Source organism: Callorhinus ursinus, unplaced genomic scaffold (genome assembly GCF_003265705.2).
Source record: "Callorhinus ursinus isolate GAN/ISIS: 27379988/994484 unplaced genomic scaffold, GSC_fseal_2.0 scaffold101, whole genome shotgun sequence".
Classification (NCBI taxonomy): domain Eukaryota; kingdom Metazoa; phylum Chordata; class Mammalia; order Carnivora; family Otariidae; genus Callorhinus; species Callorhinus ursinus.
This window is the reverse complement of record NW_027397163.1, coordinates 276,538-289,660: the sequence shown is the minus strand read 5'-3', so window position 1 is coordinate 289,660 and position 13,123 is coordinate 276,538. Positions and strand designations below refer to the sequence as shown.

Below are 13,123 nucleotides of genomic sequence, written 5' to 3'. Positions count from 1 at the left end.
GCTTTCGCGGTGGGGGAGACTGGAGGACCGGGGGGCGGAGCGGGAAGGCGCAGGAGGAGTGTCTACTGTGGCAGGGACCGGGGGGGGGGGATTTTTCCCAGTGGGATTTAGTGGGAAGACCGCCCTGGGCCGAGGGAGACTTTTTCAGAGAAAGGGAGGCAGGGAGAACCCGAGTGGAAGGAGTTTCTTCAACCTAGGAAGTAGTGGGGGTTCTTTGTGGGGTGGGGGCGGCTCTGTCCTTCTGGCCTAATCCGTTTTGTGCTCCCCGCCCCCCCCACCAGCCGGCGACCATGGCCGCCCTCTGACCCCCTCCGGGGCCGCGCCTCCTCCTCGCCGCCCCCGCCCAGCCCGGCCGGCCCCGGGCCCCCGATTCTGCCTGCGCTGTGCGCCCCCCCAGCCGCCGGCACGGCCCCGCCCCCGCTGCCCCGGTGGTGGCCCACGGCCCCCCGGCTGCCCGTGGTCAAACTGGAGTCGCTGAAGCGCTGGAACGAAGAGAGGGGCCTTTGGTGCGAGAAGGGGGTGCAGGTGCTGCTGACCACGGTGGGCGCCTTCGCTGCCTTCGGCCTCATGACCATCGCCATCAGCACCGACTACTGGCTGTACACGCGCGCCTTCATCTGCAACACCACCAACCTCACGGCCAGCGACGACGCGCCGCCCCACCGCGGGGGCAGCGGCTCCTCTGAGAAGAAGGACCCCGGCGGCCTCACCCACTCGGGGCTCTGGAGGATCTGCTGCCTGGAAGGTAGGGTGCGGGGGGCCCCTGCCTCGCGCCCCTCCTCCCCTCCAGACTCCAGGCCCCTCTCCGCCGGCCGCTTCCCACTGCTGCCCGCCCTCCCCCGCCGCGTCACCTCTCCTGGGACGCCGGCCCCCTCCCGCATCCCCCCTCCCCCCGCCCCGCACACCCTCCCCTCCCCTCTGGCCCTGGCGCCTGGTCCTGCCTCCTGGGCGCCTCCTGCCCGCTGCCATCGGCCCCTCTGCCTCCTCCCTCCACGGCGCCCTCCGCCTTCAGTCTTCTTCCCTCTCGCCTTTGCCCCTGGACCCTCCCTTCCTCTCCGGGGCTGTCTGTGCTCCTCCAGGCCCCCGCTCAGCTTCTCTGCACAGACACCCTACCCCAGGCCCCACCGTTCCCCCTGCCCCTTCTTCCTCCTCTCCTGCTGTTTCTCCCTCAGACGTCATGGTCATGGCCCCCCTCTGGGCAGAGCTCACGACCCTCTCCTCTCTTCCCTCCTGTAGACTCCAGTCATGCTTGGCTCTCCCCGTTAGGATCGCCTTCAGCCTCCCATCCCGGCCCTAGGCCTCCTCTGCTTCATTTCCCCTCCACTCACATCTCCTTCACCTCTTCCTCCTCCTTGAATACCTCACTTCTGGGCTCTAAGGCCACCGGCTCTTCCAGTCTCTGTCTCTGCTCTGTCCTTGGGTCTTGCTCTCCCTCTTGCAGCCCTTCTCCTAGCCGGGGCCCTCCACCTCAACCTCCACTCACCAGCCCACTGCCGCTCTCTCCCTCCCCAGCTCTTCCTCCCTCCCACTCAGCTTTGCTGTGTCTTTGCACAGCCCTGGGCCGCCGCCGGGGCGGGAGGCAGGACGCCTGGGTCCCAGGCCCACCACCACACGCGCCTGTCCCCGTGTGAATGCTCTCTCTCCACCTCCCTGAGCCTCACAGCTCTCATCTGCCACTGCACAGTCCCAAACCTCGCCTCCAGCGTCAAAAAGACCAAGATCCCTCCACTTCCTATCGCTCTCTTTTCCCATGCTTTCCTCCTCTCTTTTGCTGAGCACTCATGGTGAGCAAGGAGTGCAATGGTCTCATTTAATCCTGTGAGGCAGGTGCACCCTCCTGTCAGGGCTCAGAGAGGTTAAGCCACTTGCCCAAGGTCGCCCAGCTGTGATTGGGGCAGAGCCAAGAGAACTCAGGTCTGAAGGATGGGATGTGCAGATATGCTTTGTCTGGTGTGCCAAGTGTTTAAAACTGAAACCCAAATCCGAATCAGTTGCCAACATTTAAAAATAGGGAGACTTCACATTGAAAATCTGATTTCCGGCTTCTTTTGAACTAGTGGAAGATCTGACAACGCAGGGCCTCATTCTGCAGTGGCCACGATCGGCCCATCCAAGCAGCAGCTGCTCCTTCAGATCAGGCATGCGGCCTGTGGGTCCCCACAGTCGCCTCTGCTCCCTATCGCCTCACACCTGTCCACTCTCTCATTATGGTACTTCCTTCCTCCCGTGGACATTCGAGTCCATGTCCTTTCACTGGCCTGACCAAGAACCAGGTACCAGCCGCGTGTGGGGTCTTGCCTCCTGAACCCCTAGGACAGAGTACAGCATATAATAAGAATGCCATCCCTCCCTCCATCCCTCCCTCCCTCCCTCCCTCCCTCCCTCCCTCCCTCCATCCCTCCCTCCATCCATCCATCCATCCACCCATCCATCCGCCCATCCATCCGACCAATATTTATTGGGTTTATACTATGCGCCAGGCACTGTTCTTGATCGCGGGGCTATGGCAGCGAAAAACAGAAGATCCCTGTTTTTGTATGTGTTCTATTCAAGAGGGAGAGACAAATAATAAGAAAGATAAGTAAACAAAACCTTTACGGTGTTCGCTGGCACTAAGTGCTGAGGAGCGCGGAGGAGAGGAGGGAATGTGTTAGGACACACGTGTGAAGTTGCAGGCGAGGAGACAAGGATGGGCTTCGCTGAGCAGGTGACCTCGGAGTGGAGGTCTGAAGGAAGTGAGAGATGGAGCCACACGGCTCTCTGGGGGAGAGAGCCACAGCGAAGGCCCTGAGGTGGGAGCCTGTGTGCCTGGACCCCGGCAGAGTGAGTGAGGGGACGTGGTGGGAGATGCCATCCAAGAGAGAACAGGCCCCGATTTCACATGTTCTAGGTGCTGGAATATGACTCGCCTTTCCCGTCCAGAGTTCCTGAGCTGGCTTACATTGCAGACCGGAGCAGGAGCGCTCTGGCCCGCTGGGGAGAGACTGAAGGGGCGGGCAGGAGGGAGGGCTGGCGAGGCTTGTCTGGGCTGGGGGCGGGTGGAGTTGGAGACGTGATCTGAATTCAGAGCGTGTCCCAAAGCTAGAGTGGCGGTGGGGGTTGTGGCATTGCCGGCCGGGTGGCTGTGGGAGGTGAGAGAGAGAGAGAGAGAGAGACAGAGAGAGAGAGAGGTCGGGGTGTCTCTAAAACAGCATCTCTCAACCTCAGCACTGTTGACACTTTGGCCTGGATGGTTCTGAGCTGTGGGGGCCGTCCTGCGCATTGCAGGGGGGCTCGACAGCATCCTGGCGTCCACCTTCTCTCCTCCGTGCCAGGAGCAGTCCCCACGTCGTGACAACCAAAACTGTCAACTGTCTCTGGTCTGGGAATAAATTCGCCCCCGGTGAGAGTCACTGCTCCCAGGGCTGTGGCCTGAGCGCCTGAGCATGGAGGGGGTGGGGGGGGGGGTGCAGGCAGGGGGCCCCTGGAGGATGGTACAGCGGGCGTTTCATTTCATTTATTTTATTGTCTCTGATCTAATTTATTGTGAGCAGAGATATCAGGAGCTCCATTTTGGACTTGTTACATTTGGGATGCCTATTAGGGATACCACCTAGGACAAGGGGGGGGGGCATGGCAAAATGCCATACAGTCAATATTTTAGGCTCTGTGGACCTGTCCCTGTCACAGCCACTCCTGAAAACAACCAAAGACAACACGTGAGTGAAGGAACGTGGCCGTGTTCCAGTTACACTCCTATGTGGACACCGACATCTGAATTTCGTATCTTTCTCACGTGCCACAAAACACTCTCCTTTGATTTTTTTTTTTTTCAGTCACTTAGGAAATGTAAAATCCATTCTTCGCTGGATTTGGCAGGCTGGGTTTGGCCCACGGGTTGTAGTTTGCTGACCCCCCGATCTAAGCTGTGAGCGATATGATGTATGAGGCCAGAGTTCAGGGGACAGTCTGGGCTGGAGATATAAATGGGGGGGGGTCATTGCATATGGTTGGATGAGGTCACCTAGAGAATGCGAAGAGAGAAACATACCAAACAATTAGATGAAGGGCTGCAGCCTGAGCTAGTCCACTATGAAAAAAGAGATGAGAGAAGCCAGCAAAAGGAGCTCAGAAAGCAGGAGCCACGGAGATTTAGGGAAAATGAGGTAAGTGGGTATCCCAGAAGCCAAAGGAAATGTTGCAAGGAGAGTGTAAATGAAGGTGTGTTTGTGCCACAGGATGCTCACAATAGCCCTGTGCGATAGGGACCCCTGTTATCTCCACCTTCTAGAAATAGAAGCGAAGGCTCAGAGAAAGTGAAGCGACTCTCCCAAGGTCACATGACTAAGAGGTAGTCGAGTCTGGATTTGAATCCAGGTCTGTTTTATTTCCTAGGAGAACAAAGCAATGCATCCACCAGCTTCCAGCCCATGTGGGACCCAGGAATGTAGACACTGAGCCCCCTGGACCATTGCCTCCTGAAGGCACTGGATCCCTGTGGATTTTCAGGTTCCGTCCCCATGTCCCTGTGAGTCTCCCCGGCAGATGCAGTAGATGGAGTGGCTGAGACACAGACTTTGGGACAAGACTGGGACTGGGTTTACCTCCTCTCTGCCGAGCACAGCAGGGTGACCTCGGACCACACATTGAGACTCTGTGTGCCTCATTTCCATCCTCCGAGGAGTGGGAATTGCAATAGCCCCTGACCCACAGGGATTGTGGAGGGGTTCGATGAGCTGCAATTGTAAGGCATTTCAAAGGCTAGCAGGCACAGAGTAAGGGCTAGATTATGTCGTTCATATTTTGTTGTTGCTGTTCTTCTAATTATTCAGAATTCAGGTGACGGCCCTGAGCCCCATCTTCCTTGATAGCCCAGAAATCCCAGCCTCTTACCCAGCACTGCTCAATAGAAACATCACACAAGCTGCATATAGGATTTAAATTTTTCCAGTAGCTACATTCAAATAAGGAAAAAGGAGAAGTTTCAATGAATATAATTTAATAAATAGAATTTATACACTATAATAAATCAATATAAAGGCTAATAATATCTTTTATTTAACCAAGCATAGCCAAATATTATCATTTTAATATGTAATATAAAAATTATTGATGGAATATTATGCATTTTTTTCATACTAAGACTGAAACTTGGTGCGTATTTTATGCTCACACCTCATCTCAATTGCCACGTTTCAAGTGCCCAAGAGCCACCTGGGGCTGGTGGCATCCATGTGGGTGTAGCCCCCTCCTCAGGAATCAAGACCCTGGACCCACAGCTCCATTTATTCAAGCTGGTTATCTAAAGCCCCTGTGCTCAGCACTTTGCATGTCTTATTATCTCACCAAATCCTCCCAATTGTGTCAGGGGCAGTGGTACGAGGAGGAAGCTGATGGCCAGCAAGGGAAGTGAGTCAGCCACACGGTCACCCAACATGTGAGGGGCAGAGCGGGCTGGAACCCACTTCCCCATTCACCCTCACTGCAGTACCCCCACCCCCTCACTCCTGCCTACCCCGGTCTGTGCTGGGCAAGCTCGGGGGAGACCCAGGGACACATTACTGCCATCCCTGCACATAAAAAGCTCCTGGCTCAGCCCAGTCAGGTCAGATCATATGCAGAAGCCTGTTGCATAGCCCCTGTATTCTGCCCTTGACTCTGTGTTTCACTGAACTCTTATCAAACCCTATGAGGTCATGTCATTGTCCTCATTTCCCAAATGAGGAAGCTGAGACTCAAGAGCATTCAAGTCCCAAAAGCCACACAGGTGGGAAGTGGCCATCCTGGCACGTGAGTCCAGAGAACATGCTCCACTCTCTTAAATATACTCACTCTCTGAAGCCCAGCTGTGGTTAATCTCCTCCGCGCCCCCCCCTCCAAATTAACATCTACATGGGACTAAGCAGCTTCTTTCAGTCTATGCTCAGCTTTCTCATCTATAAAGCAGGGACGTCATTATTGTCCAGTATCCCTAGGGTTTGTCATAATTACTGAGTGCATTAATACCGGACAAATGCTCGGAGAGGTGCTCAGTGTGTGGTTAGCCCTCAGTACATACTGGTTATCATTACTGCTGTCATCGCTAATCTGTTGAGGGGGTCTGTGTGCCGTGCGCTTTACATGCTCAACCTCGTTTAATTATGATAACTGTTTTGAGAGACGTACTGTGACCCCATTCAAGAAAGGAGAAAACTTGAACCCACAGTCTTACCGACCACACCATGATGGATGTGCTGATGGATAAGAGTTTGCACTTGAGAGGTGTATAATTAATCATTCATTCATTTTAAAAAAAATTGTGGTAAAATATAACAAAACATAACATTAAATTTATCATCTTAACCATTTTTAGGGGTACAATATGGTAGTGTTAAGTACACTCGCAATTCTGCCGTTCTCCAGAACTCTTCTCATCTTGCAAAATGAAACTGTCCCCATTAAACAAAAACTCCCCATGCCCTTCCGCCAGCCCCTGGCATGCACCATTCTACCCTCTGTCTATGAATTTGACTCCTCTAGACACCCCATATAAGTGGAATCATATAATATTTGTATTTTTGTGACTGGCTTACTTCACTCAAGCATGATGTCTTCAAAGTTCATCCGTGTTGCAGCACATGGTCAGAATTCCCTTACTTTTTAAGGCTGAATAATACTCCATTGTATGTATAGACCACATTCTGTTATCCGTTCATTCACCAGTGGACACTTGGGTTGTTTTTGGATGTTGTGAATAATGTTGCTATGAAAATGAGTGTACACATGTTTCTTAGAGACCCTGCTTTGAATTCTCTTGAGTATATACCCAGAAGTGGAATTGCGGGGCATATAGTAACGCTGTTTTTAATTAAAATTTTTTTAATTAGTTAATTTTTAAAATGGTAGCAGCTGGCACCATTTTCCATCCCCACCAACAGTGCACAAGGGTTCCAATTTCTCCACATCCTCATCAGTGTTTGTTATTTTCTGTTTTGCTTTTTTTTTTTTTTTTAAGATTTTATTTATTTATCTGACAGAGCACAAGTAGGCAGAGTGGCAGGCAGAGGGAGAGGGAGAAGCAGACTCCCCGCTCAGCTGGGAACCCGATTCGGGACTCGATCCCAGGACCCTGGGATCATGACCTGAGCCAAAGGCAGACGCTTAACTGACTGAGCCACCCAGGTGTCCCTGTTTTGCTTTTTTAAAATAGTAGCCATCCTGGTGGGTATGAGGTGGTATCTCATTGTGGTTTTGATTTGCATTTCCCTAATGATTAGTGATGTCGAGCACCTTTTCATGTCCTTGGCCCATTCAATCGTACTCTCATAAAAATATTTATTAAGGGGGCGCCTGGGTGGCTCAGTTGGTTGAGCGACTGCCTTCGGCTCAGGTCATGATCCTGGAGTCCCGGGATCGAGTCCCGCATCGGGCTCCCTGCTCGGCGGGGGGTCTGCTTCTCCCTCTGACCCTCTTCTCTCTCTCAAATAAATAAATAAATAAAATCTTTAAAAAAATATTTATTAAGCACTAGGTGCTAGGCATTGTTCTAGATGCTTGGAAGATTAGTGGTGAACTGAACAGCCCGTAACCTTATATGCCAGTAGGGCAAACTGCTGTGTTTTAATTCTGCTTCCACCACCTATCAGCTGTGAATTGATTAATCCTTTCTGTGGCTCTGCTTCCTCATCTGGACAATGGGTAGATGGACTGATATCAACTGAGCACTTAATTATGTTCTAGGCAAAGTGCTAAATCTCTTTACCTGGATTCAATCCTCACAACAATCCCCCGACGTAGGTCCTGTTATCCCCTTTTATAGGTGAAAGGACTGAAGCAAATGGGCCTAAGTAACACCAACAAGGTCCCGGAATCAGGGCATGATGGAGTTGGGTTTCATTATCGAGCAGTGTGAGTCCAATTCCCAACGTCTGGCCACTGCGCAACACCAATAACATTATCTATTTCATGGGGCTCTTGGGACCTCCAGATGAGTTCATCCACCTAGGAAGCACTTAGCGAATGTTAGCTGTTAGTGGAATTACTCACTGCCTCATATTCCTTCTTCCCAGTCCTTTCCTTTATCCCCATTATTTTCCCTGTCATCTTCTGCCTCCAATCTCCCCTTCTGCTATGCCTATATTCATTCATAATCTCATTCATTCATTCAACACCCATGTGTTGAGGCCTCCTTTGTGCCAGGCGATGCTAGGGACACACAGAAGAATCAGACTCCCTGTCTTCCCCCTGCAGGAACTCCCAGCTTACTGAGGAAGAAGAAGCTCATAAAGCAACCCTATGCATGCCTAAAAAAAAAAGGGGGGGGGGTGTACCGCAGGGAACTATTCCACCCTAGAGGGGGAAACTGACCCAACTTTGGTGGGAGGCGTGTGCGTGTGCGTGCCCGCGCGCGCGTACACAGGGCAAGCTTCCTCAAGCAGGTACCCTGTGAGCTGCCCCTTGCAGGCTAAGTTTTTCATCAGTGAAGAATGTGAACGGAATCCACAGCATGGGCAAAGGCCTGCAGGTTGGAAGGAGCCTGGAGAATCGAGGAAACTAAATGTATCTGTATTTATATTTATTTACATATCAATCTCCAGTTAGGTGATAGAGGTAGTAGAATAGGAACTGTCCCCAAAGTTGAGAAGATGGGTCCACAAAGGGTGTGAGGATGAGGATTCTGGGATGGAAGAAGGGGGTGAGACTGCATGACGCCTAGAGGCATACTTCCTCACATGCCTCTACTTGCTCCAGCCACTCCATCTCCCTCCAGAGGATTCCAGGTAAGAGACTGGGAAGCCCTCGCCCTATAGGCAGAACTGAAGAGACTACAACTCCCATGGTCCAGTGGGGCTGCGCACTCACCGCTGGACTCAAGACTTCATAGGGCCTCATGGGAAATGTAGTCCTCGCCTTCTGCCCGCGCCTTCGTTTTCCCACGCATTTTCAGACCCGGCGACAAGTGCAGAGTTGCCGAGCGCCTTGACGTTGCCGAAGCCAGTGCCTTCTTTCTCATAGCGGGGGGGAAAGCGGAAGGCCGGAGGGGTTGAGTGTCCTAGCCCGGGTTACAGGGCAAAGGTCTTTGCGGCCTTTTAGTGAGTGTTGCATGGGTGTCCCCCCCCACCCCCCCTTTCCTTTTTTCTTTCTTTCTTTAACTGCTGGGAAAACCGAGGCCGAAGTTTAGAGTTTGTCCCAGATGCTGATAGGCTCAGGAGCCAGGATTTCCTGTCTCCCAATAGGCCCAGAGAGAGGAGGGGTTTGGGGAAGGAGGGGGGGGGTCTTCTCTCACCGGGGGTTCTCCCAACTCTTAAAGCTCCACCCCCCCACCATCACCCCCCCATCCCCCTCCAGGGTTGAAAAGAGGAGTCTGCGTGAAGATCAACCATTTCCCGGAGGACACGGACTACGATCATGACAGCGCGGAGTATCTGCTCCGTACGTGGGGGTCTGAGTCAGAGTGGGAGGGACTGCCGGGCCTGGGCCGGGGGGCCGGAGCGCGGAGGGGGGCGCTGGGGAGCGGCACTTAGATCGACACGCTGGGATGAACTTGCCGGCCAATCCAAATCCAGATGTCGAGATCCTCTGGATCCCAATTGGTTTAGTGATCCCTCTCCCGCCCCCTCCTCTCACCTTGGGGCGGGCTGAGGGGGTGGGGGGGGGATCCCGGGAAGTGATTGGCCGCCTTGCCGCCCGGGCTCGCGGCGACACTGCTCCGTGACTGGTTGTCGGTTTCTGGGCTGGGATTGGCCACTGCGGCGACCTGCAGCGCGCACGGGCCACTCTCGCGAGCTGGCTGAGGAAGCCGGTGCTGCGATCTGTAGCTACTCCGAGAACGCGGCAAATCCTGAATTGTGATTGGCTGCGGCCTCAGCGGGGCTCAGAAATCGCGAAATCCGTTTGCTGGGGCCTGGAGGGTGGGTGGAAAGGACTGCAGCTGGAGAAGGATAGACAGACAGACAGACACACACACACACACAAGCGAAGCCCAGAGCAATAGACGGAGCCAGGCAGAAGGATAGGGGGTGGGGCACAGAGGGAGGAAGGGCGGGGAACCCAGAGAGATAGATGAAGTCAGGCAGAAAGGGGGTGGGTAAGATATTAAGAGATTTGACAGATCTAGAGAAAGGGAAGAAATGTGCAAAGGAGAAGGAAAAAGAGGGAGGGTCCACAGAGAAGTTCGGAGAAAAACAGAGAGGGAGAGTGATTTTGAGAAGTAAAAAGGAAAAAAAAAATGTGCCAGGAGAAAGAAAAATAGGCCGAGGGAGAACGAAAAGGAGGAAGAAAAAAGGCGGGAGAGGAGATCAGACCGAAAAATAGAGACATTTTAAAGAGGAGAGGGAATGAAAGAAAAAATGAAATGACCAGAACACAGGCAGAGAGGGAGACTTGGAGGTTTCTAGCGAGAGGAGCGGAGACGAAAGCGGGCAGGAAGCGCAGCGCGCGAGGGGCGCAAAGGGCCGCACCTGACGCCCAGGCTCCCACCCCTTCTCCCCTCCTCTCCTCTCCCTCGCAGGAGTCGTCCGGGCCTCCAGCATCTTCCCCATCCTCAGCGCCATCCTACTGCTGCTCGGGGGCGTGTGCGTGGCGGCCTCCCGGGTCTATAAGTCCAAGAGGAACATCATTCTGGGCGCAGGGATCCTGTTCGTGGCAGCAGGTGAGAGGCAGAGGGAGGGGGCGGCCGGCTGGGGCGGCCACCTGCGCGGGCGCTTGTGTGTGTTATGTGTGTGTATGGGAGTGGGCGTGTGTGTGTATGTGCCTGCGCGTTTGCAAAGCCACCCTGCCCCACGCGCCTGCTGGGCCCTGGAGCCTTCCTAGGCTCTTTCTAAGCTCCATCGCCACCCGCTGGGCAAGGTAGGTGTCGCCTTCGCGCCGTCTTTGGGGGGAACAAGCCCAGCCCTGACAGGTGTCTGGCGCGTAATCAGGGATGCGGGGAGCTTACGTTCCAAAGCCCGCAGTTCTGCAGGCGGAAGGGGCGGGGCTTGGGGGAGGGGTGGGGCCTTGAGACAATCGGGGTCTTGAAACTAGAGGGGTGGGGCTGGCTTCCCGATGGCTGAGCGGCAGATGGAGGGGAGGAACGTGTTTTAAGGGGCGGGGCCTCGTGAACCCCGGTAGATCCAGGAAGAGGCTGGTCCTGGGAAACCATCTACACCAACTTCGAGTGAGGTTTCCCCCACTCTCCGCTCCCCCCCTCAGGTGCTTCCCTGCTTTTCTACGTGAAATGAGTAGTGCTGGGAAATTCCAGGGGGCAGAATCCAGGGAAGGGGGAGGATTTAGCATAAAGAGCAGGGGGTGCTTTGGGGATGGGTCAAGATCTGCTTTTAAGCCAGAGGACTGAAAGAGGGGGTGACAGGTGGAGAAGCCGCGTCTAGACCCGCAGGGGGCAGGGTTTGATGGGTTGGAAGCGGGGCTTGGGGTAGAAGGGTGACTTGATCCAGTAAGAGCGAATTTTAGACCAGCGGGGGGAGGGCCTAGACTAGATAACCAGTCTGGATTGATATCCTGAAAGGAAGAGTTTAGATCTACAAGGGACCGAGCCTAGAGAATCAGAGCGGAATTACCATATTAACAGTTTAAACGAGTGTAGGACTCAGGAGAAAACCCAGGTTTATAACGTTAAGGATTGAGTTAGACTAGTCAGGGTAGGGCCCGGAAACCCAGGCCGGGATTACGTCATCACGGGCAGGGTTTAGACCAGACCAAACAGGGCCTGGACCAACTGAGGCCAGGTTTAGACCAGACTAGTGGAGGTGGGGCCGGAGCTCGCTGGGAGTGGGGCTTCGACCCTCTAGGGGTGGGGCCTAGATCAACTGGGAAGGAATTTAGACCGTCTGTGACTAGGTCTGGGCCAGCCAGGGCCTGGACCACTGGAGCGTGATCCAGACTAGGCTTTCTTGGGGGCAGGGCCCCACCTGGGACGGGACAAGGACCACTCGGGGCGGTTCACGGAGCACTTGGGGGCGGGGCCTAGGGCCCTCCACCCGTGGGTGGAGCTTAGACCAGCAAGGGGTGGGGCCTGGGCCAGCTCGGAAGGCGTTTAGACCGCTTGAGGTGGGACAGGGACCATCCAGGCCGGGACATGGAGCATTTGGGGCAGGGCCTAGACCACCCAGGGGTGGAGCCTAGACCAGGGCGGTGCGGGGCCTGGGCCAGCTGGGGAGGAGTTTAGAGGACCTGAGAGGGGACAGGGATCATTTGGGGCGGGGCTTATACCACTTAGGAGTGGAGATTAGACCGGCGTGGGGCGGGGCCTGGGCCAGCTCGGAAGTTTGGACCACCTGGAACCGGACAGGATCGTTTGGGACGGTGCCTAGACCACCCGGGGGTGGAGCTTAGACCAGCGCGGGGCGGGGCCTAGGCCAGCTCGAGGAGTTTAGAGCTTTGGGGCGGGGCCTAGGCCACCCGGGGTGGAGCTTAGACCAGTGTGGGGCGTGGCCTAGGTCGGTTCGGGAGGAGCTTAAACACCTGGGATGGGACAGAGATCGTTTGGGGCGGGGCCTAGGCCATCCGGGGATGGAGCTTAGACCAGCGCGGGGCGGGGCCTGGGCCCCCGCTCCGGAGGAGCTAGAGCATCTGGGACTGGGCTCTGACGGTCCCGGCGGGACAGCGGGGTGGGGCGGGGGCGGGGCCGGGGGTGGCCTCCAGGCTCCCGTCTGACCGTCCCCCGCCCAGGCCTGAGCAACATCATCGGCGTGATCGTGTACATCTCGGCCAACGCGGGCGAGCCGGGCCCGAAGCGGGACGAGGAGAAGAAGAACCACTACTCGTATGGCTGGTCCTTCTACTTCGGCGGGCTGTCGTTCATCCTGGCCGAGGTGATCGGCGTGCTGGCCGTCAACATCTACATCGAGCGCAGCCGCGAGGCGCACTGCCAGTCTCGCTCGGACCTGCTCAAGGCCGGCGGGGGCGCGGGCGGCAGTGGCGGGAGCGGCCCCTCGGCCATCCTCCGTCTGCCCAGTTACCGCTTCCGCTACCGCCGCCGCTCCCGCTCTAGCTCCCGCTCCAGCGAGCCGTCGCCGTCGCGGGACGCGTCTCCCGGCGGCGCCGGGGGCCCGGGCTTCGCCTCCACGGACATCTCCATGTACACGCTCAGCCGCGACCCGTCTAAGGGCAGCGTGGCCGCGGGGCTGGCGGGGGCCGGCGGTGGCGGCGGCGGCGGCGGCGGCGGCGG

The 13,123-nt window shown here is 55.6% G+C and overlaps 1 protein-coding gene across 1 annotated transcript in view; it reads left to right on the top strand.

Moving 5' to 3' along the window:
* Positions 1 to 285: 285 nt before the first annotated feature.
* The window catches only part of CACNG8 (calcium voltage-gated channel auxiliary subunit gamma 8), an 18,434-nt gene continuing 5,596 nt past the window's right edge, over positions 286 to 13,123 (top strand). Inside the window, exons 1-4 of the mRNA XM_073889050.1 lie at positions 286 to 745; positions 9,307 to 9,390; positions 10,469 to 10,609; positions 12,625 to 13,123. Of these exons, the coding sequence (XP_073745151.1) occupies positions 568 to 745; positions 9,307 to 9,390; positions 10,469 to 10,609; positions 12,625 to 13,123 (902 nt within the window). The 5' untranslated portion in view covers positions 286 to 567. The remainder of the gene's footprint in view (positions 746 to 9,306; positions 9,391 to 10,468; positions 10,610 to 12,624) is intronic.